Consider the following 23,624-nt stretch of genomic DNA (forward strand, 5'->3'; position numbering starts at 1 on the left):
GTCCCTGCAGCGCACAGAGATTGGTAAGTGCCATACAACGGCTCAGTCTGATTATTCCTGTTTTGCTTTCAGTACAAAAACAGCTTGTCCTTTTCCACCACTGAGCTCCTCTGTATCTTCTGCCCATATGCTGTCTGGGTGAGGGAGGAGACTGTTCTCACTCCAAGCTGCCACTTGATCTTATGACTGTGTAGGGCACGAATTTTTAACTCTTGCCCAGATTCTACTCTATGTTCAGGCTGCTTTGCATTGCACCAAAGCTGGCATGGCTGCCTGGAGGAAGCTCACCCCAATGCAGGGTGGCACCAGCGTGCCAGTTCCTGCCATCAGTCTAGGGACACAGCTGGCTGAAGGGAGGATGGCTAATGCTTTCATGAACACTGGTGGTGCCTGGTTGCCAGGATGACTGCTTGAGCTGTTGGCAGCTGGCACCAATTAGGGTAGCTTTTGGGCTGCTCTAAAGTATGCTGGGGCTAGCCCAATGCACAGCCAGCCCAGGACCAAGGGAGAATTAAGGTGGCTTGACAGCACTGCATATTGCTGAGTAACCCCTTTGGGTATGTCTACACTGCAATGTAAGGCCAGTAGTAGAACTCGAGTTAGCAGACCCTGAGTTTGTTAACATGCGGCTTGAGCATCTACACTCACTTGTAACCCCAGGTTAGGAAGTGTTGAACCCTGGGGCTCCAGTGTCTACATTGCATTATGTGGGCCTGAGGCCAACCACCCACATCCCAGACATCCTGGTGCCCTCCCAACATGTGGCTCCGCTAGCCCTTTCTTTGTGGTGCAGTGTGGGGAAACTTGCCAGTCCAATAAACTTGACCATCCAGAGGACAAAGAAAGTCAGCTCGTGGGGTTGTGGGTTACTTTTGGTGGATGCCCAGAGCATGAGTCCAGTGAGGCTGTGTCTACACTGCAAAGCAATAGGGCTTGAACCCTGGGTCCCAACTTGACCTCCATAGGGTCCTGGGGCCCCACAAGCTTTGGGCCCCTGGGTTAGCCTTATTTGAGAGTAGACGGAAAGGGGGTTAGGCTAGTGCCTGACTTTAAACTCTGGGCTTACATTGCAATGTAGACATACCCTTAGACACAGCTGAAGATCTAGGCTCCTATATCACAATAACTGTCCTGATCATAAGAAAAGTGACTTCTCCAGGCAGAGAGATCTTCTGCTTTTCTTTTCTTTTTTTTTTTTTTAAGAGTTGACTTCTCATTCCCTCCCCTCCTCGCCCGCGTTGATGACTCCAACACATACCTTTCAAGGACTGACCTCTGCAACCCAGAGTCTTGGAATGTCTAAAAATCTCCCCATGGATTTAAAAGTAAATGCCCAAAGGAAATGGGGTGGGCATCATCTAAGGACTCCTCCTTTTTCCTCCTCTGGGCACAGGGCAAAGGTTTTTGAAGATCACATCAAAAGTCAAGACCATGTACTTCCTCACCGGACCTATTGCTATATGCGTGTTGGACAAACTTCTCCCTCTGGTGCAACTTAATTGACTTCAGTGGAGTCACACTGGTGTAATTGAAAGGAGAATTTGTCCCACTGAGGAGACCATTAACCTGCTGAAAGGAGTTGGTGATGCTCCCAGGGACCTTACAGAGACTGATTTCTGCAAGGGGTGCAGTGTCTTGGGCTTCGGGTTCTAAATACGTATGACCGCTTCTCATTAATCACATCCAGCATCTCAACTCCCAGCATTAACCTTCCTTCTGCTGGAAGACTGGAGGCAGAGAAGTTAAGGTGCACGAGCTTTGGAAATGAAGATCTAGTGACTTATGTCTCTCATCATGTCTCTCATCACTTATGTCTCTCATCACTGTCCAAACACCTCAGAATCAGGCATGAATGAACGACAACGATCCCTGTAGAGAGAGAGACCTCAACATAGCAGGCTTAAGTAATCCCCACAAAGATACCATATAACATTGAGGAACAACCCTTCCACATTAGAAGAGAAACGAGAAGTCTAGTCCTCTCCAAATCTCTCCTCGGTGCCGAGTGAACGTGAGCTTTCGCTGGGGCATGCTCTAATGCAGGGGATCCTGACTGCTCCTCATGGCCTGGTGGAGATAGGTCTCCTCAGACCCACATATTGATGCAGAGCTTGTGGAATCCCCTGATGGGAGGTTTTAAAAACAGGGTGGACACGCACCTGTCAGGGATGCTCTGGGTTTACTCAGTCCTGCCTCAGTGCAGGGGGGTGGACTAGATGACCCTTTTAAGTCCCATCCAACCCTACATTTCTATGATTGTCTATGTTGAAACAGTCCCTGAATGCCAGTGCTTTTAGCAGCAAATGCATGGGAGGCAAACGGCTCTGCTCCTAGCCCTGCCTCCTATTCAAATCAGATGTCAAAATGAGGCCAGGATGTTCTTAACTTCTGCCAACTTGTGTTAGGTTGGCTTCCACTGGGTGAGGTTTCTTCCCCCTCTCCTTATAATCCATGAAGATATGTGATAGAGCATAAGCTAATATAATGGGTCATGCAAGGATTTACATCTCTAAGTACTACAGGTTAGAGTCCTCGCGGAAGGATGATTCGGACTTACTGGAATATATTTACTGGCTAAGGAACAGCTTGGCTACCCAGAGAAAAGAGAGTGTTAAATTTCCCACCATGGAGCAGCCCAGACCTCACGCCAGGGGGGATGTGAGTTCTAGCCCCAGCATCCAGACGACCTTTCTTCAGAAGATGAGAGCCCAGATGTAAAGCTTTTGGGAGAAGATGTGTCCACCCCTGGGGGATGGAGATGCATTGAGCCACTCCCATAGCCCTTACTGACTGATATGGTGAGAGGGGGACCGCCTTCTTGTCCTCAGATGAAGCTTGTTGCCATGACAGTATTCTAATTCAGGGAGGAGTATGCTGGCACTCCCAGCCTGGAGACACCCTTAGCACAGAGGGGACTGAAGTGGAGAACATTCAACCTGTCAAAAGATGAGAGGTTAAAGCCTCATATTCCTCTCTCTCTCTCTCTCTCTTCCACCTCTCACCTCGATCCTGACCGCTTCTTGGCCTACCTGGCAAATGGGGTGGAAAGGCAGGCAACCAATGTGGGGCATTTGGAAGATCTTGCCGTGGGGAAAGTTGCCCCCAAGTTCCATAAAAGTAAATGTCGGGGTGCTGTTGATTGATCTGTGTAACACCTACATCAGTCCAGGCACATTGTCCTAGATAGGAGATCTTTGCAGCCTTCTGCAACTAACCTAAGGCTCATGCTTGCAGCCTGTATTAGTCTTAATTCTGCTTGCACTTACTTCTTCTTATGGGTCTCAAGACCACCTCAGTCCAACTCGTCAAAGGTATGTAGGTGCCTTAATGCCCATTTATTTCAATGGGAGTTAGGCATCTAAATACATTTAAGGATCTGGGCCCTCCTGCTTTTTTCCCTCCTAATCTAAGCAGTGTGGATCAGTTATCACCAAGCTCGGCAGTCAGTGATAATCCGGGGGGGGGGTGATGTTGTAGCTCCCCATTTCGTGTTTCTCAAACACGTAAGTTACATAACCACAATTAAAACATGATGTGGCAAATGTACACCTTGATAAGCAGTAATATGATGTTTTCACTGATGTATCTCATTGCACCTGAGGCCATAGTGCTGGAACTAGGGGTGCTGGAGGGGCTGTCACACCCCTGGCTTGAAGTAGTAATAACAAACACCAAGTACATGGTTTCCATCAGCAGTACCCCCCCCCCCGCACTATAAAAGATGTTCTGGACCTCCTGCCTGAAGCTCCACAGGGCAGATTCCATGCCACACCTCAGAGGAAGGTGTGGGGAAGGTGACTTTAAATCATCTTTGTGACTCCTGGATTCTGGGTCTCCCGTGAAACCCCCTTGTAAAATACAGACAACCCAGGGGCTACTTTAATTGGCAGCAGCCTTACCTGGGATGCCTGTGGGCTGGGCTGCAGCCTGGAGCAGCCCAGAACTCCTATAGATCCTGTTCTTTTCCCACCTATAGCCCCACTCAAGCTATATCACGTAAGGTGGTAGCTGAAGAAGGCTGGGAGGATGGACCAGAGCATAGTCTGGTGGCTAGAGCCCTTGCCTGGGCTAGTGGGCTCACTTCCTGTTCCATCACAAACATCCTGTGTGACCCCGGGTGAGCCACAAAGGCTGAGACCAACAAAGGTATTTAGGTGCCTATCTCACATTGAGTTCAATGGGCATTAGGTACCTAAATATCTTTGAGGATCTGGGCTTTAGCCTCTCTTTGTCTCTGTTCCCCATCTGTAAAATGGGAACAGCAGTGCCACTTTTCTTTGTGGTGGTGTCATGAGCATAAATTTCATTCAAGATTGGGAGGAGCTCAGATACTGTAGTGATGGGGTTAGGTAAGTATTGAAGATAGCTAGCAGCATACAGCTGCCCTACACAAGGAAAATTCTATCCTGTGCCTTTAACTGTATTTATATGTATCCAGGTTTCAGAGTAGCCGCCGTGTTAGTCTGTATCCGCAAAAAGAAAAAGGAGGACTTGTGGCACCTTAGAGACTAACAAATTTATTTGAGCATAAGCTTTTGTGAGCTACAGCCAGTGGGGGGCAGGATCAGCCCCCAAATGTTATTTTCTAATGAAGCCTCATCAGAGCCCTGTGAATAAGTTGTATTGTCTGAGTGGTGTGAGCTGTTTGGCTTGGACCACAGAAGTATTTGGAATTAACCTGTGTCTGACCCACATCCCTAGCCAGCTGTGGTTCACTCCAGTGTTGTTTGTGTCTGCAAATTGCCCATGGAGGTTTCCTGTCACCTGGTGTTTCTCCTGCATCCCTGATTGGGTCAGCCAAGCAGCGCAGCTCATCGGAAGCCACTTTCACTTAGTTTTTCAGACAAGGAGGCTACACTTTAGTTGACGCTTCTGATCCAGCTGGGAAAAAACCAGTCCTGATTTCAAGTCTCTTGCTCTAACTGCTAGACAATGCTCCCTCTTGGCTGGAATTGAAGGATTCATCTGATGCATCAAAGCAGAACTGGGCACTTTACGTGCCCTAGATTTCTGGTTAATGTGCTGTGGTCGAGAGCAGTGGTTCTCAACCAGAGGTCCGGGGTCCACTGCAGGGCCATAAGCAGGTTTCAGGGGGTCCGCCAAAATAAACCAGAGAGTAGGGCCAGGAGCCTGGGGCTGAAGCTGAAGCCCAAGCCCCACTGCCCTGGGCTGCAGCCAAAGCTCGAGCAACTTAGTTTTGTGCCGTCCCCCTTCTTCCCCCCCCCCGTGATGTGGGGCCCCAGGCAATTGCCCTGCTTGCTACCCTGTAATGCCAGCCCTGGCTTTTAATCTACTAGATAGGCAGAAAAACATTGTTGTGGAACAGGTGGGCCATGGAGTTTTTATAGAATGTTGTGGGGGGGGTCTCAGAAAGAAAAAGGTTGAGAACCCCTGGTGTAGAGCAGGTATGGAGACCCTGACTCAGTTATGGAGTCCAACTTCAATTAACAATGATAGAGAGAGACCAGAACAAAAGTCTTAGATTCAAATACCCCTGTACTTTGGGGATAAGTCATCTGTGGGTCCAGACTTCACAGCTGGTCTCAGATCTGTGCAAAACAAGAAATGGCAATGGGACCATATGTGTCCCATTAAATCCACCTGAAGGTAGACTCAGGCTGCTGCTCTGTTTTGCTACCACAGAATGAAAAGTTCAGCAGGGTTTATAAACCTTTCCTAGATATCCTGAATAAGCAAAAGTCCTTCCATCAGGGGTTGATAAAAACCAAGGGCCAGCTCCTCAAACCTGTTAGGTCTGGAGGCTGCTTGAAGTTGAGCCAGGGTTCAAAGAAGCCCAGGATTGGGGGATGGAACGATATAGGTAAAGTACCATCATCTTTGCCTCTCCCCACCCTCTCTGATCAAGCACAATTCAGCTGGACTTGAGGTAGTAACCCCAAAACTCTAAACTGTTGCTTACTCTGTTATTTGCATTGGTTGCTAGTGCATCATTAAGTAATCAAGAGGGCCAAGAAGTACAGGAATGTTGCTGGACCATAACAATACACTCCACATAGGCATAGTGAACTGAGAGCTGAGTGACTCTTAGACCTGTAACACTGGCTTCTATGCTTTGTAATTTGCACATAAGGAAAACAGTCAGACCTGGGCATTACAGCGATGGGTATGACATCACCAGCAGCCAGCCAGAAAGCTCCAAGGGTCTCCATTGTTCTAAAGCCATTTCACTACTATGAGGAACGCCGGATCACTGGGGAAATTAAAAATAAAGTTAAGAGCTGTTTCTGTAAATGTGGTAATGTAGATTAGATCGTAAGACCTTCAGATCAGGGATTATGACTGAGCCCTCTAGGGACTACTGGAAGAGAAAAATACCCCAAAAGCCAGTGAAAATGGTTTGCTTAGCCTCTCTGGACAGCTGAGAAGGGTGCCTCCTACTGAAAGAAAAGGGGCCTAATTTTTTCCAAAGTAACTAATGATTTGGGGTGCCCAACTTGAGGTGCCTTAAAGAGAGCTGATTTTCAGATACTGCTGAGCCATCTTTGTCTAAAAGCAGCCTCCTTTAAGACATCTCAACCATGGCAAACTGAGGCATACAAAATATGCAGATCGGGACTCATAACAACACTGATGACTGATTAGAGCTCCAAACCCCTCTGTCCTTAAATGCACCATTGCCTGATAGTTAATGACTGACCTTCAAATCCCAGATTATTATTCAAGCAAAAAAAAATCTTGATTTTTAATAGAGAAAGTTTTGCCTGTAGCTATACTGAGGGCATAGTCATTTCCCCTCCCCCTTCACCATGTTCTGTGGAGTCACAGCTGTTCAGTCATTTTAATCTCCAGAGATTGTCTTTAAATTCAGGAATCTAAACAATTTGCCACAAACGGGGATTTCATTACTGAAAATAAAACAATTCTTTACACAGTTTTGGGAGAGAAAGAGAGAGCAAAGAATGTATATTAATCACAACGATGCCAGCTGACAGTTAGGTGCATTTTTGGGGGAATATCATTAGCTGCACCCCCCCTACCCCCATCCCAAGTCTGTGATATTGCAGTAGGTAAAAGATTCAATAGAGGGGTCAGAATAAGATTATTATCCATGAACTCGAAAGGGGAGGAAAGAATTATAGAGTGAAACCAAAGATCTCCCTTATGCCTCCTCTTGACTTAAGAGAGCACTTTAATGAAGCCTTATGTGATTTCCAGTACTTTTTTTACATTTAGTTAAAGCATCACTCTCTTATATAGGCCTGATCCAAAACTCACGAAGTCAGTGGAAAGACTCCTGTTGACTGCAGCTGAGTTTTTTCCTCCCTGTACCCTTGGAATGATGTTTTAAGAAAAAGGAGTACTTGTGGCACCTTAGAGACTAACAAATTTACTTGAGCCTAACCTTTCGTGAGCTACAGCTCACTTCATCAGATACATGCAGTGGAAAATACAGTGGGGACATGGCTGTTACTCTAAAACCTGCTTTAAGGAAGGTTTCTTTAACTGTAGCTCTGAGCTCTCTCTCTATTCTCTAAATGCATTTGAAAGGGCTTTCCTTGTTGCTCACTGCAGTGAGCAAGCAGATGGGGCCATCAAGGAATGATTTTTTTTTTAAAGGGGAAAGTCTAAATCAGGAAAAACCCTCCATTGGGGGAAAAAACATATTTATTCCTGCAAATAACTTGGGCTGTGTCCTTCAATGAACGGACTGGAGCATATGTTATTCTGAACTTGATAGATTTGGGGCAAGGCTCCACTGTCTATGTCAATTACATTTTTTCCCGTTTGATGTTGGGACTGTAGCTAAAGTAAAGGAGCCATTGTACCACGTTTGTGTGTTGTGGTCCATGAGCTAACGTGTGGTCTGGGTGATTAAATGTATTATGGTGCTGAAGCTGCTGTCTGGAAACCACTTTGTCTTGGCGGTCACTGATTCGTTGTGAAAGTTACCCCGTCTCCATTGAAGCAGCAGTGACTGCAAGAGCTGGCTGGCTTGTTGAGATGGCTCTATCTTTGCAAGGTTTTTTTTTCTCCCCCCCCCCCCCCCCGCCTTCTTTCCAAACAACAAATCGAAGAGGAGGGTTGACGTCTGGCGTTATCTTGCACGTGGCACACAGCAGTTCCCTCTGTAAATGGCTTCCTCTCACTTTCTAGCAAGCATCCCCAAGACAGGCTGAACTGGGAGCCATCACTGATGACACACGAGTCTCCCAAGCATCAGTAATGGCCACCACAGCAAAACCCCTGCTCAGGCTCAGTAGAATTGTTTTATTTATTTGGTTTTAATCTAGCAGATTAAAACAGCAGTTCTCAAACTGTGGGTCAGGACCCCAAAGTGGGTTGCTGTGTGACCTATTTTAGAGGGGGTCACCTGGGCCGGCGTTAGACTTGTTGGGCCCTGGGGCCAAAGCCCAAGCCCCACTGCCGAGCCGTCCCCCCCCCCTTCCTCCCTGCCTGGGGTGATGGCGCTCAGGTGGGCTCAGGCTTCGGTCAACCCCGCGCCCTCATGTAGTATTTTTTGTTGTCAGAAGCGGGTCACGGTGCAATGAAGTTTGAGAACCCCTCCATTAAAACACTGGAAACTTTCATGACTGCCATTGTTAGCACTATTCTAGCGAGGCAAGCTACTGCCCTCAGCGCCAATACTCACTCTTGAAAGGCGGGGAGGGGGCCGATTTTATCGCTCTTACAGCGATGAGGCCGGATTTTAATTTTGGCGGATGATTTCTTTTGCCCGCTGTTCGCCCATAGGGATGCGCTGCAGAACGTGCATACATCTCCAGCTATTCGCTCTCGTTCTCAGCCACACACACGCTGCCGCCAGGGTGTGAAAAAAGCCTCCCGATGTTAATTCGCTCTCCTCCGCCCCATGTTTTAGCTGCACGGGGCGAGGGCGAGGGTTGTAAACTGGAGCCTGGGGCTGGAGCCATGTGGTCTGCTGGCGTCACACCAGTAAACAAGTTAATCCTCCTTTCCAAAGGGGCGTGGTGGGTGGGGTGGGGAGGGGGAGCGAGTGGGCAGAGTAAAGCTTGGGGAGGCTGCGAGTTGAGCTCAGACTAGCTCAGCACCGCTGGAGTCACGTTCCCCTCCAGACGGCGGGGAGCCCTCTCCCCTCTCCGGCCCACACGCAACCCCGCGCCGCTGGAGCTGTCCACGCCTTGCGGTGCTGAACCTTGTCCCGGAGCCCGTCGAGCGCATCCCAGAGAGGCGCTGGCCGCGCGGCCAAGCCAGGCGGAGGCGCTCGGAGCTGTCCATCGGCTGTGGTGCTGACCCGGAAACCTCCCTGCAGAGCGGGGCCGCTCACCCATGGCAGGCGGAGCGGGGCTGGTCTGAGCCCGGGCGCCGAGAGCCGAGCGCACGCAGAGCGCTCCAGCCGCGCCCCTGCTTCTCGCTCAGCCGAGCCCCAACTCGCGCCCCGCCATGGCGTTCATGGTGAAGTCCATGGTGGGCGGCCAGCTGAAGAACCTGGCCGGGGGGCTGGGCGGCGAGGAGAAGGGGGATGGCGAGAAGTCCCCGGCCGAAGCCCAGGGGATGACGCGGGAGGAGTATGAAGAATACCAGAAGCAGCTAGTGGAGGAAAAGTAAGTGCTCTGGGCTCCCGGAGCGCGCCTGGGGGGCTTGCGGTGTGTGACGCTCCGGCTAACCCTTCTGGCCACCTCCATCTCCCGCCTAGGGCAGATGCCCTCGGACCGTGGAAGCCCTTCACCCACCTTCTCTGCTCCCCTGACGGGCTTTCCCTTCAGGAGCAGGTTAAAAAAAGCCTGTTAAACTGGTCCACGAGATTCATGCCCCCCGCCCCCTCCAAAAAATGTCAGAGGCGTTCGGGTTTTTTGCTCAATGCATCAAGGGGCTCCTGGCCAGCAAATCGGGATTGCCCCCCAGGGAAGATGCCAGACAGGAATCCTCTCCAAATGGCAAGGGAGCATGGAAAACGCGGGGTGTGGTGAAGAGGGGAAGTACGGGAAATTCCCCAGCGTCTCTGCCTCTATAGCAGCGCCTTGCCAGAGCAGGCATTCAGCTAACTCAGCGCTCCTGTAAGCCAGCAAACCGGCGGGCTGCCACTGAATTAGGCTCATTGTTCCTAGCTAATTAGGCTAAAAGCCCAGCTCACCCCATGGCAGAGCGCGCGGCGGGGCTGTAACTAACTTCAGCGCGTCCTCAACCCCCCGAGTGTTCGTGGGTCGAAACTCGCAGTGGAGCCAGCGTAGACCTGCAGTTTGGGAAGCGGGGCCGGGGGGGGGGGGTCTTTGGTTGGGTGGTTGGTTTACACCCAGGGCTAGCAGATGGCCGCCTTGCCTTCGCCTTTTCAAAGGAAACGCCAAGCGGCAGAAGACATTGCGATAAATAGGTTCAAATGGCTGTGGAAGGCGGGGGATTTTAGTGATGCAGTTTTAATGGCACCCGTTATTTTTTAATCCGCTTTCGCATCGGCGAGATGGGTTTGTCTTCTCCTCCCGGGCCACATTCCCCTACCGTTATTTTTTATGGCGCTCCCCCGAAGTTTGTTTTGGTGTCTCTGGTTCCTGCTTTTTGGGCGAAGGCTGGCGAGTGTCTGTAGGTGTTGAAGGCGTTGGGTGTGAAATAGCATGCACAAGGGCGTCACCACAATCTGGGCCAGATTGTAGTCAGACTTCCTCGGCACACGCAGAGCCTTCAAACCTGACAGAAACAAGCCTGGAGAAAGCGCCTCCCTTACCCCCACCTGCCCAATAGGGCTTCGGTCTGGTCACTGAATTTGTCCAGGCCCGCTTGCTGCACCCCATTGGCTGCTCAAACTGGACTCATGCAGTGACTGATTTCTGTGGCAATGAAATTCAGGTGAAAAGGTAATTGACTTGAAGAAAGAAATAATCAAGCAAGCTGAAGAGAAGGTTGTGTCCAGTTCCAGCTTTCTAGCCTCCAGTTGACTGACCATTAAATAAACTAAACTTAGAAGGATCCTGAGAGATGGCTCAAAATAGCTGCAAACCCTGGGAGGTTCATCGATGTATTTGCTCTTGACTGTAAACACTGGCGGGTTTTTTTTCCTCAAGTGTTATGTGCTAATTATATTGTGTATAATGCCCAGGCAGGCGTTTGCAATAGAAACTGGCGGTAAACTCCTTCCCTGCTGCTGCTGTATTCCCCTGCGTGTGGCTGATGGAGACAGAGGCTCTGGTGGGGGAAACCTCTCTTGGATGCCAGTTGGAAAGCAGCCTTCAAGCCCCATCTGGCAAATTAAGACCGGTACACATCAGATCAGGGCTTCCATTCAGTGCATGTGTGAGCTCGGGGAATGGGCATTAGTGACCTGCATTGGATACCTCCTCACCCAACCCAGCCTAGTGAGCAGAACGGGAGCAGGCTGACAGCCTTTGTTTTCTAATGTTGTTTCCAGGATGGAAAGGGATGCCCAGTTCACCCAGCGCAAAGCAGAGAGAGCCACGCTCCGGACCCACTTTAGAGACAAGTACCGGCTCCCCAAGGTAAAGAGCGAGACGCGCTCACCAGCTCGGTGGCCTTGTCAGCAGCCCTGCATTCAGGGGGAACACTCTGGATTCCATCCCATGGCTCCTCAAGAGCATTCTTTCTAACTGCTTGTCTCTGGGCTGGCTACCAGCTAAGCACCAGGATGGGGGTACAGGAGGTAGGACTCCTGCCCCACACCGCCCCCACGCTCTTGGGGAAGCATGAGCTCAGAGAGGGGATCAGCCCTGGGCTTGGCTGATTGTGTCCTATCTACAGCTGAGTCAGGGTTTGCATTCCTAAGAACCCTCTGCTCTAGTCAGTTTCCAGGAGGGTAAGACTTCCACTAAGGCAAGACTCTGTGCTTCTAGTCACATCCTCTCTCACTCAGCCTTCCTCTATCCACAGGCCTTTCTACTGTAATTGATTGCCCTGCTGCTTCCCTTGTCTACCTACCCGTCTACCGGCCCAGACCCATTTGGGGCACTAAGGGGTAACCCATCAGCTAGAAAAATGTCTTTGCTATCACAGGCTTGGCACATGTCTGGTGCTCATCACCAGGGTGGATGGAGATGCTGGAAGTGGTGCAGTTTTTTCTATATCACTTTATATTTAAATGTTATCAGGCATCCAATTGGGAAAAAAATCAGAAACTCACAAAAAGGGCCATAACTCAGAGAAACATTGTCTAATTTTAACGAAAATTGGCAGAAAGTTTTGAAATACAATTGATAATGTAACCACATACTCAAAAGAGTACAGGTGATATATTTTATCATTTTCCCATCCCCCCCCCACACCTTTGGTTAAAACAAAAATCTGTAGTTGCACGACAGTATGAGCTTGTTTGTACCATGTAATGCATTGAAATATTTGTCATTAATTGTAGAATGGACTAATTTGAGAAATGTTTTTCTGTCTGTTATTTTTATGAAGCTATGCAAATAATAAGGCCCCTACCCCTTAATTATAAAACATGGTTATCTGCTCAGCTGGAGATGTAAGTCTAAAGCACTCATGGTACAACTGTAAGAACATAAGAATGGCCATATTGGGTCAGACTAAAGATCCATCTAGCCCCGTATCCTGTCTTCTGACAGTGGCCAATGCGAGGTGCTTCAGAGGGAATGAACAGAGCAGGTAACACCAAGTGATCCATCCCATCACCCATTTCCAGTTTCTGGCAAACAGAGGCTAGGGACACCATTCCTGCCTATCCTGGCTAATACCCATTGATGGATCTATCCTCCATGAATTTGTCTAATTCTTTTTTGAACCCTGTTATAGTCTCGGCCTTCACAACATCCTCTGGCAAAAAGTTCCTCAGGTTGACTGTGCGTTGTGTGAAGAAATACTTCCTTTTGTTCATTTTAAACCTGCTTCCTATTAATTTCATTTGGTGACCCCTCTCTCTTATGTTATGAGAAGGAGTAAATAACACTTCCTTATTTACTTTCTCCACACCAGTCATGATTTTATATCAATCATATCCCCCCTTAGTTGTCTCTTTTCCAAGCTGAAAAGTCCCAGTCTTCTTAATCTCTCCTCATATGGAAGCTGTTCCATCCCCCTCATCATTTTTGTTGCCCTTTTCTGTACCTTTTCCAATTCCAATATATCTTTTTTAAGATGAGGTGACCAGAACTACCTGCAATATTCAAGTAATTATTATCATCTTACTGTCACTGACTACAATGACAATATCTGTAGATTGCTTATATAACAGTAATAACTCTTAGAAGAAGGGCTTAGAAAGTCTTGTCTGATATATCGTGTGCATAACAAAGTATAACCATGTATGCTTACATAACCCCTTCATATAACTATGAGCCACTAAACGGCTAATGCAGCACCCCTTCGAGCAATATTTACTCCCTAAAATAGTTCACGATTTGCAGGTAGTTGAAGCGTTTCTACTCCCTCTTAGAATCTGTGTCTGATGTGTTCAAAACGCTGTTGCTGCACTTGTCCTTGCCACAGCTGCATGCACCAGAGTGCACCAAAGCTTCCCTGTTGTACGTGCATCTCCTTGTTGCACAGGTCCTCTCACAGCCACACTGCACAAAGGTGAGTGTGGCTTCTGGAGCAGGTGCCAACACCATCATTTTAGGAACAAGCTGTCCCCTGCTATCCATCACCCATCCGTTATTGACAGGGGACACAAAGATACTGAACTGGTGCATGATTTCATATGTGTGACTGATAATTAGCATGTTTCAGGTGCTGCCTGAAGGAGGCCGTTGTTGATGGCAGTTTCTCATTTGTTTTGTCCTTAGCAAACAACGGGTAGTGCCATTATGCAGAGATGCTTCCTTCTTATCACACTGTAACAAAGATACCAATGAGACTGAGGCTGCTGCCTCTGAAAAAGCAGCAATGGGCTGGACTGCAGTTAGCTACTTTCAAATCTTCCTAATATCCTGAGCAAGGGCTATTTGATTCAGCTACTGCTTGGGTCCCCATTACCGCTCTGTTGAGGTCAGGTCTGTCCATTCCATGAATTCAAAGTAATGGGCCTAATTCAATAAGCCGTCAACAGGCAGAGACAGAGCTACCTCCTGGACTGTCAGATCATCTTTGATGTGTGACCATGGCTGAGTGTTTCTGCTTTTTGCCCTCAAAACTGCTCATCCTGTGGGTAATGGGACCAGGCTTATAAATGACAGCCTGCAGTTAGGTTACTGACACACCACAGCTGGTATTTCCCACTTGTTCTTGGGATGGGAAGAATCATTTTTCTTTTGCACAAAGCTAAGGGGGAAATGAGCAGTGTTCATACAGAATGTATCTCACCAGCCTTCCCCTGAGATGACCAACACACAACTCCGACGGCCAAGAATCTGAGCACCATTCGACTTTGGTTCTACAAAGTGGTGCTGTTGTGAGCCAGACATGGAATGCCAGATACTCTATAGGTCACAGGCAGAGTAAGACTGGCTTGGAAATATATATGCTAGGAGAAGGCTTTGGGTACCATGTGTGTGGTGCAAATTTGAGGTCATGGTCAAGGGGCTCCTGGGATACAACTCCCTTCCTGGCAAATGACTTGTGTTTAATTTTAAAATGCTGTAAAATGCAAATGAAGAACCAGCTTGGTTTGAGACCTTGTATGCCTGATGAAGACCCAAATAGCATCTGGGGTACAGTTTGGGGGGTCATTTGGTGAATAGAGCTGCCCTTTCCCCTGACCTGGCTTTATAATGAGAGAACTCCAGCAGCGTTTTAGGCGGTGGTACAGACAGCACTGATGCAGCAGGCATGCAGTGCTGAGCTGGGGCGTGAACTGAGCATGTGTGTGCCCAGAATTCAGGCGTGCTAAGCATGGGGACACAGACCACACCAAGGCACATAAAGCCAGCTCCAAAAAGGGACATAGGACATTAAGTCTCAGTTTCAGGCACTGCTACCTCCTGCTAGGAACCAGAGGCCTTGCTCATGCCTAAGCCCCAGCACGATTCTCAAACCAGGGGCAATAAGCAGGGCCCTGCATAGCTTCCCTGTGGGGCTTGCTCTGGTAGCCAGGCTCATAGGCCACTTAACACCATACAAGGAGGGGGGAGAGTAGATAGCCACCCTTAGACTGTAACTCAATGGCTGGGGTATGTACCCTGAATATAGGAGAGACTGGGTCAGTTTAATTCTCTGCCTGGTGTGCAGAAGGGATTTGATTAGAGAGCTGCCCTCGCTCAAGTGAGAGCCCTAATCACTGAACTAAGGGATCTTCTGATGTGGGCTCATCTCTTGTCAAAGCTGATCCACTTTAATTCCATAATGAACTATTCATTGGGCCAGAGAGAGTGTGAGAATCATGCAGTGGGCCAGTGGTTTGGGTACTCACCCAGGTTGTGGGAGACTCTGGGTCAACCCCTGTTGCTTGATGAGACAGGATTTGAACAGGGCTCTCCTACCTCACAAGTGACTGTCCTAACAGCTGGGCGATGACGTGTTCAGAAGTGGGGTTCCCACAGGTTTTCCTGTTGCAGCTGTTTCACTTTAATTAAATATTAAGTGAGCTAAAGCAGCCAAAGTAGCCCTCTGTGCTTAGGGTGCTCTCCTAGCCTGTTGGAGACTCTAGTTTGATTCCTCCTGCTTCCTGATGAGGAAAAGCAATTTGAACAGCGAGCTCCCCTGGGCTTTAATTAAATATCAGTTGGGCAAAAACAAGCAAGAGTAGCCCTCTGTAGTGGTTAGGGTACTCAGGTGGGATGCTAAAGTCCCTCGTTCAACTCCTCCAGCTGCCTGAGGAGAAACAAGTCATGAGCTTCTTCAATCTTTCCTGTTGAAGCTGATCCACTTTAACTAAATATCAAAAGAGTAGCTTGGCATGAGAAGCCCTCTCTAGCCCAGCAGTTAGGACACTCAGCTGGGCTGTTGAAGACCTGGCTCCATTCTCTTCTGTGTTTGAGGAGAAAGGGTGCAAACAGGGGTCTGCCACTTCAACTTCCCCCTTTTATTAAATATGTATTGGGTCACAGAAAACATGTGAATCACTCTTGAACCCACGGCTAGGACACCTCCCTCCCCAGTCAGTAGCTCATCAGACATCTTCCCGAAAGACTTTGACTTGGCAGGATTGGTGCACAGCATCAGCAAAATCCTCATGATGTCAGTAATAGCTAATGTTGGCTCACAGGTGGCTGGTAACTCAACCATTGATAGATTTTTCTCCAGCCAAGACAGTGTGCTGCTCTTTGGGGTCTTTAGAGTTCCCTCCAAGTTGAAGAGGGAAAGTGGAACAGGTGCCAGCTCACACTTCATCAAACACTGGCTACCAACATCTCTGCGCTAGGCAATAACTGTCAGCTTGCGGGATATCTGACAATCAATAGTGGTCCCTTGTGCTGTCTGCTGCTTCTTTTGTTTGATTGTCTTGTTGAGATTACCAATGATTTGAGATTAGACCTTTCTATGGGATCAAAGAGATCTATCTCACCCCTTTGCAGCCTACTGGTTACAAACTGCTTCCTTTCTTGTGGGCCATTCTCTCTTCTCATGCACAAAGTTTCTGCAGTTTCAGGTGGGGCCCTAGTAGAGGTTACAATGTTCACATGTGGCTGTCTGTCATCTGGGCTCATTCCAAGTTCAGGGCTAAAAGGAATTGTCATTCAGTCACAACTTTTCTAATATCTGGGACAGCAGTTTCATCTGCAGCCATGCGTTGTGTGGTAGCTTCTTGGTGGAGCTCTGTTGCTGAAGGCTGCATTCCACACATTTGTTTTGTCATAGCTGTTACAACTGCCTCAAAATGTGAAGTCAGGTAATACTCAGTCAGAACCTTATCTTTTGTCAAAGATGCTGATGCTTCCCACAGTCCTTGCCGAGAGATTGCTCAATGGCCATGTCACGCCATATGCCACTCGGTATACTGCTCCTTGGCTATCAGCTAGGGCATGATATCTAGCTGGCTTCTCCTCCAGAAATCTGGCTTCTGCTACAATTACACATCCCCACCTAGCATAATTCACGTGATCACACTGCAAATGTCTCAAGTTCCCTAGACTTGTTATCATCTCTCTTTGCTGCTCTGTAATCCATCAGTAGCTGGGAGAAATCCATTACATAGTTCTCCCAGAACAGAAATGTATCTGAACAGATTGTTCCTTGGGTAACATAAATGTCCCATGAGCTGATTGGTTTCTGTTCATGAAGTCTGCCACAGCATTCTGTGCTTCCACTCTGTCTTCTCTGTGTGCCTTCTCCACAGCTTCAAATGCTTCAATGAAGGTTTGAATTTTTTCCAAGATGTATCTCTCCTCATCTTCTCACCATTGTTCATGGAATGGCCAAGGGCCATCCATTTCAAGCAATTCATTGCCTCGTTTATAAGTTTGTGGATTCAAACACCACAGTTATATGCTCTCCCTCTTAGAGTATGGCTGATGGTAGAAGCACCATAGTTGCTGGCTTCCACAAGGATGTCTTCAAACCCACTTTCCTGCATCACACTACCTATATCACCCACAAAATTCATTGCACGATGCATGCCTCCCACATCAAGGTGGTCATGGTCGAATTCCTTTTGATTCCTCCATTTAATAATCTGTGCTTTGCAGTAGATTGCTTCATCATACACGACATAGGCCCAGTCTTGGCTCAGAGAGTGCAGCATCTCCTCAAAATATTTCATCATCATGGTATATGCTGCATTAACATCAGTTGCCAATGCAGGAATAACATAAGAACGGCCACACTGGGTCAGACCAAAGGTCCATCCAGCCCAGCATCCTATCTACCAACAGTGGCCAATGCCAGGTACACCAGAGGCAGTGAACCTAATAGGTAATGATCAAGTGATCTCTCTCCTGCCATCCATCTCCACCTTCTGACAAACAGAGGCTAGGGACACCATTCCTTACCCATCCTGGTGAATAGCCATTCATGGACTTAACCTCCATGAATTTATCCAGTTCTCTTTTAAACCCTGTTATAGTCCTAGCCTTCACAACCTCCTCAGGCAAGGAGTTCCACAGGTTGACTGTGCGCTGAATGAAGAAGAACTTCCTTTTATTTGTTTTAAACCTGCTGCTCATTAATTTCATTTGGTGGGTCATTGGACAATAGCCCATAGTCATAAAATATAAAATAGCAGACTGAAAAACATCTCAATATCAGTCCATTCTACAAATAAGGACAAACATTTTGAGGTATTACATGGTAGAAACAAGCTCATACTGTTGTGTGACTACAGACTTTTGCTTTACCCAAAGGCCTAAAAGGACAAGAAAATGCATCAAATATATCACCTGGGGATAAATATTTCCCAGATTTTCCAAACCAGTACTGTTCTGAGTATATAATTGCGCTATCAATTGTATTTAGAAGTTTTCTGCCAATTTTGATCAAAATTAGACAATGTATCTTGAAGTTATGATCCTTTTTATGGTTTCCTTCAGATTGGCTCCCTGATGACATTTAAACATTACGTGATATAGAAAAACGGCACCACTACCAGCATCTCCATCTGCCCCAGTGATGACCACCAGATATGCATCTAATGTGACAGCAATGCCATTTATCTAGCTGATGGGTTCCTCTAACTCATTAATCAGACTCCTTTTTATATCTGGCTGGTGGATTAGATACAATACCAGCTCTGCAGCCTCTTAAAAACCACAGTGCAACACTCTCATGCCTTCCCTACAGCTCTGCACTGGGAACCCTTTGCTGATGCTCACCTGCTAATGCCTAGCCGCTAGCAATACCACTGCACTATGCAGCCACCTGTCCGGCTGGCCAGAAGACAGCAGTCCTTTTGAGTGGCAATTAGTAATAGGCCAATGTGTACATCTTTTTTTCTGGCAATCTGTCATGTGAGCCATTATGCTGTACTGTCAACTCACCTTCTCTTGCTCAAAATCACTTTCTGTCTGCAAAGCCCCATTGTGTAGCTACTCTTTCTGATCTGTTTCACCAGGGATTTGGCTGCTACCTCAATATAAATAGCAAATCAGGAGAAACTCCACTGAAGTCAGTCACTTGAGTCTAGATCCTCAAAGGTATTTAGGCACCTAATTCCCATTGATTTAATTGACAGTAGAGTAATAATATCTTCCTTTAACCGGCATTGCCTCCCCCCTCCATTTCACCTGCTCTTTCTTAGGCTAATTCCTATTTTGGTACGTCTGCTTAGAGCTGTATAAATGATTCACTGGGAACAATTTAATCTATGAAAATTCAGTCTCCTTCTTTGTTCAGGGACTAACTCAAGCACTTAGGGTTAGGGTTAAGGTTAAGGTTTCTTTAAGTGCATTCAACAAAAAAGCACTTTTTAAAAATTCTCTGACTTGATTGTGAATATTCTAAATTGCCCTTGTGTTGATTTAGTTTTGAAAGGTCAGCTCAGTCCCTTGATATTGTTTCAGTGTCCCTAGTGTATAAACAGACATGCACATCTTATACACAGGGCAAAAATCATTTTCTACCAACATTAGTGACAGGTAAGTGGATCGCTCAGGTGTTTGTTTCTGTAAACACAGAAGAGGGGGAAATATGTTCAAAGTGAAGGAACATGTATTAATTCACGAGTCTCTCTGCCTCTTTCACCCAGCTCTCATTAGCATTGATATTTTTGTTTGAATACATAGGCAATTTTCTTCCGTGAATCTTTTCTGCAATAGCTACTGACCCTCTCCAGCTGTTGTGCCGACTCTTTCAAAGTCATCCTGTGGTTCGTCAGTGTACTGATGCCCCCAATCTGGTCCTGATTCAGCAGGTGACTTAAGCGCCTGAGTAAAGTTAAGCATATGCTGAAATCCAGCATTACTCAGCAAAACATTGAGGCATATGTTCCACTCTCTTTGATTTCAGTTTTCAGAGTAGCAGCCATGTTAGTCTTAATGCTGAGCAAGTGATTAAGTTCAATGCTGAACTGGGGCTTCTAATCTCGTCCACTTCCTACTTGTTCTCTCCTTCCTTATCTCTGTCCCAGAGTCTGATTCTGAACTACTCACTCATGCTCTTCTCTTTGATTGATGTGACCTTCCTGTAGAATGAAACAGATGATAGTCAGATCCAGTTGGCAGGAGGGGATGTGGAGCTCCCAAAGGAGTTGGCCAAGATGATCGAGCAAGACAACGAGGAGGAAGAGGAAAAGGACTCTGTTATCGGACAGCTGACCAACATCCAGAACCTGGACCTTGATTCCCTGAAGGATAAAGCCCAGGCCGCACTAGAGGACCTGAAGCAGTCAGCTGAAAAGTGTTCTGTTATGTGACGCAGCTGGTTCCCTCGACATAACATCCTATTCTTAACCATATAATGTTGCAGGGAGGAGGGATGCAATGGATGGTCTGGGGGAAACGATGGTGTATGAAAATGAACCAGTGGGAACCCCACTGAGTTTGTCACCCTTACCTGTGTGAGTTGGATACCTTTTCTAAACCCATGCTCCACCTAGATTCCCCCAAACAGTCTTACGTGTCCTGTTCCTCTTGGAAGTGTGTTTTCCAGTGCAAGGCCAGAGCCAGGAGGCAGCACTGTCCTCCCCCAACCACTTCTCCTGAGCTCAGATCTAAAACTGCCTGTACCACTGCTCACGGGGGTGACCATGTTCCTCTGTCCATTTGAATCGTTTAGTGCAGAAGGGCGGGAGGGTTGTGATGAGGGTGGCTGAACCATGCCTGGGAATGGGAGCAAAGAACCTCTTTAGAGGAGCAGACTGGCATTGCTGCTCTGCCTTCACTCCCATCTTGGTGAAGGAGATTTGGAGCAAATCTCCTGGAGGAGATGACCGGTGTTCCCTTTGCTTTCCAGACACAAGCCATGACAGGGAAATTTCCCACATCCACGTAATTAAGGCCAAGAAATAATACTACTACTTTGCCTTGATAGCACCTTTCATGCATTGATCTCAAAGCACTTGGCAAAGGAAGGGACAGCTATATCGGTCCCATTTTAGAGATGGGGAAACTGAGGCACAGAGCGGTTAGGCTATTTGCCCAAATCAGTGGCAGGGTCAGGAATAGAGCTCAGACCAGTTGGGGCTCAGTCAGCTTACACCACAATCCCCTTCGGTGTAAGAAATGTCACTTATTGGAAATGCATTCAAATGCTGTGTCACTTCTACAATATGGGGCCTACTAGAATTCATGTTCCTTGAAGGAAAGAGGATAATTCAACTCTGTGTAATGAGAGGAAAATCTATCTATACATTGTGATGTAACCATGCCAAGTTTTTGTCTGACTTTCTACCCCTTATATACCCTCCTTATTCTATGGTATTGATATAGCTGATGGAATAAATACCAGGAGATCTCTATGCATTTCTGTCTCACCAGTATCGCCATGCTAAAAAGATGGGTGGTCCAGCATGGGCCATTTTTCCCCCCCGTACAGTCAGTGTTCTTTGTGCAGTAGCCAAGGATGGACTCAGCGAACTAACTTAGACTGTGATCCCTTTTAAAAAGCATTAAGAACATAATAATGGTCATACTGGGTCAGACCAAAGGTCCATCTAGCCCAGCATCCTGTCTTCTGACAGTGGCCAAAGCCAGGTGCCCCAGAGGGAATGAACAAAACAGGTAAGCATCAAGTGATCCATTCCCTGCCGCTCATTCCCAACCTCATTTAACTCAGTGGACTCAGATCTGTCTGTGGGGTGTGTGTATGTTTGAAGTGCTTAGCCTTTTTCCAACCTTTGCCAAGATTTCTAAAAGATGCCTTCTCCAGGTGAAATAATGTCTGGAAAGGATAACCTGTCCAGGTGAGTAATGCTTAAATCTCCAAGCAACTCTGCCACATCTCATAATGACGATGGTAAGAAATACTTTGCACTTTCAAAGCACCTTCCATCAAAGTACTTTACAGATGTGAGCCTTAGCACCCCTGGGAGAGGGGGAAGTATTATTATCCCTATTTTACAGATAGGGAAATTGAGGCACAGGGCTATTTCTTGTATTTTAAGGCCATTTGGGACCATTATGATCATTTAGGCTATGTCTATACTACAGAGCCTGTGCCGGCATAGCCCCCCGAGGGAAGATGCTGCCTAAAGCGGTGCAGGAATACCACCTCCCCAAACGTTCGCTATGTCACCAGAAGTGCTCTTCCATTGGCATAGTTGCATCTGCACTGGGGGTTTTGCCAGCATAGCTAGGTCAGTCAGGGGTGTGTTTTTCTCATACCACTGCCCAACAAAGCTGTGCTGATATATAATTTTTAAGTGCAGACCAAGGCCAGCGGTTCTCTTTACAGTGTGGGACCATCTTCCCATCTAGCTAGGGTTAAGCTGGGCCCCTTCTCCCATTTAGCAACATGGGAAGGGCCGACTGGTCCCAAAGTAGAGAACCCACGATCTAGCATGAGGCCTGGTCACACTTAAAATGTAGGCCGACCTAGCGGTGAGGCTCAGGAGTATGAAGTGAAGCTTTAGCTCCAACCACAGCAGGTCCTGATCAGCTGCAGCAAACATTGGAATAGTACAAAAAATATCTGCACATCCCCTCTCCCCATTCAACACATCTTGGTGGCCAATTGTATTCAGGGTTTCTGAGCCCTCTGAAAGATTCATCAGAGACAGCGCCAGGGAGACAGCACCCATCAAGGATGCCCCACAGGTCACACGCAGCCCAGAGGTCGGATTTGCTGTGATGGAGGAAGTCTGCAGCCTCTCGGGATAACATCAAAGCTGCCTCCCCACGAGATGTGGGGTGATAATTGGAAAGCGCAGCCACACAGGACATTTCTGGAGCACGGACCTAATGACTGACTGCTCCTGCAAAGGAAGCCACCATCTTGCCTTTCCTTTGGAAAGCCTGGATCATCTGGGCATAGCTCGCTTCATCTAGCCCCTGCCATTGCATTGGAGCAGCCCCTTGTTCTCTGCCTGTGGCACTCCATAGTTTAGTGTCCTGGGATATAGATGCTGACTTCTATTTTTCCTCGTGGGTGCTCCACCCTGAGGCCCCACCCCCATTCTGCTCCTTCCCCCAAGGCCCTGCCCTCCTTCCACCTTTTACCACACCCGCTCCACCCCCTTTCCCAAGGACCTGCCCTCACCCCACCTCTTCCTGCCTCCACTCCATTCTCTCCCAAAGATCCCACTCTTGCTCCATCTCTTCCCGCACCTACTCCACTCCTCTACCTGAAGCCCCCCTCCCACCTGCCACTCACTGCTCTTCACCCTCCCTCTAGTGCCTCCTGCCAGCTGCCAAACAGCTGATCTGTGGCACTGCTGAACAGCTGCGGCTGGCTTTTTCCGTGGGTGCTTGAGCCCCAGAGCACCCATGGAGTCAGTGCCTATGTCCTGGGAGCTGTAATACTTTGATCTAATTCTGATTATTGAACATGGAGTGGAAGTGGCTGGATGGTATTGATGGCCTGTGATATGCAGAAGGTCAGATTAGATGATGTGACGGTCATGTCTGACTTTAAACTCATGATCTCCACCAACAATCCACTCTGGTTGGCTTTATTAGATGAGAGGGACACACATCCAGATTGTGAGCTCTGTTCTCAGCAAGTTCCCCCATACCTAGAACTTCCCTGAGCAAAACTGGATGGAACTCCAGCAGTGAAGAGGGTGCCTTTGTCAATGTGGATTTGCCACTACCGCAGCAGCTAGCCTAGTCCAAATCTGAACAATTTGTCCACCGAACTGAAAACTCCGCTCAAGAAACATTCACATTGTTTCTAAGTGGGGAAGCCTGGACTCCTCAATTTATCTGTCTGCTATCTGGAGTAACTCCACCACTTGGACCTTTGTGAACTCTAGAGAAGGA

General features: G+C 47.7%; 1 protein-coding gene across 1 annotated transcript; it reads left to right on the plus strand.

The window, feature by feature from the left end:
• Window positions 1-8,980: 8,980 nt before the first annotated feature.
• CPLX3 (complexin 3) lies at window positions 8,981-20,983 on the plus strand. Its single transcript, XM_038418098.2, has 3 exons — window positions 8,981-9,542; window positions 11,339-11,426; window positions 19,895-20,983. The coding sequence occupies exons 1-3, from the start codon at window positions 9,382-9,384 to the stop codon at window positions 20,117-20,119; spliced, it is 474 nt and encodes a 157-aa protein (XP_038274026.1). The 5' UTR covers window positions 8,981-9,381; the 3' UTR covers window positions 20,120-20,983.
• The last annotated feature ends 2,641 nt before the right edge of the window (window positions 20,984-23,624 follow it).

This window comes from Dermochelys coriacea, chromosome 10 (genome assembly GCF_009764565.3).
Source record: "Dermochelys coriacea isolate rDerCor1 chromosome 10, rDerCor1.pri.v4, whole genome shotgun sequence".
Taxonomy (NCBI): domain Eukaryota; kingdom Metazoa; phylum Chordata; order Testudines; family Dermochelyidae; genus Dermochelys; species Dermochelys coriacea.

Coding starts and splice junctions, on each gene's coding strand:
- CPLX3 (XM_038418098.2), top strand. CDS start 9,382: ATGGCGTTCATGGTGAAGTCCATGGTGGGCGGCCAGCTGAAGAACCTG. Junction 9,543..11,338: donor AAGCAGCTAGTGGAGGAAAA/GTAAGTGCTCTG, acceptor TGTTGTTTCCAG/GATGGAAAGGGATGCCCAGT. Junction 11,427..19,894: donor ACAAGTACCGGCTCCCCAAG/GTAAAGAGCGAG, acceptor ACCTTCCTGTAG/AATGAAACAGATGATAGTCA.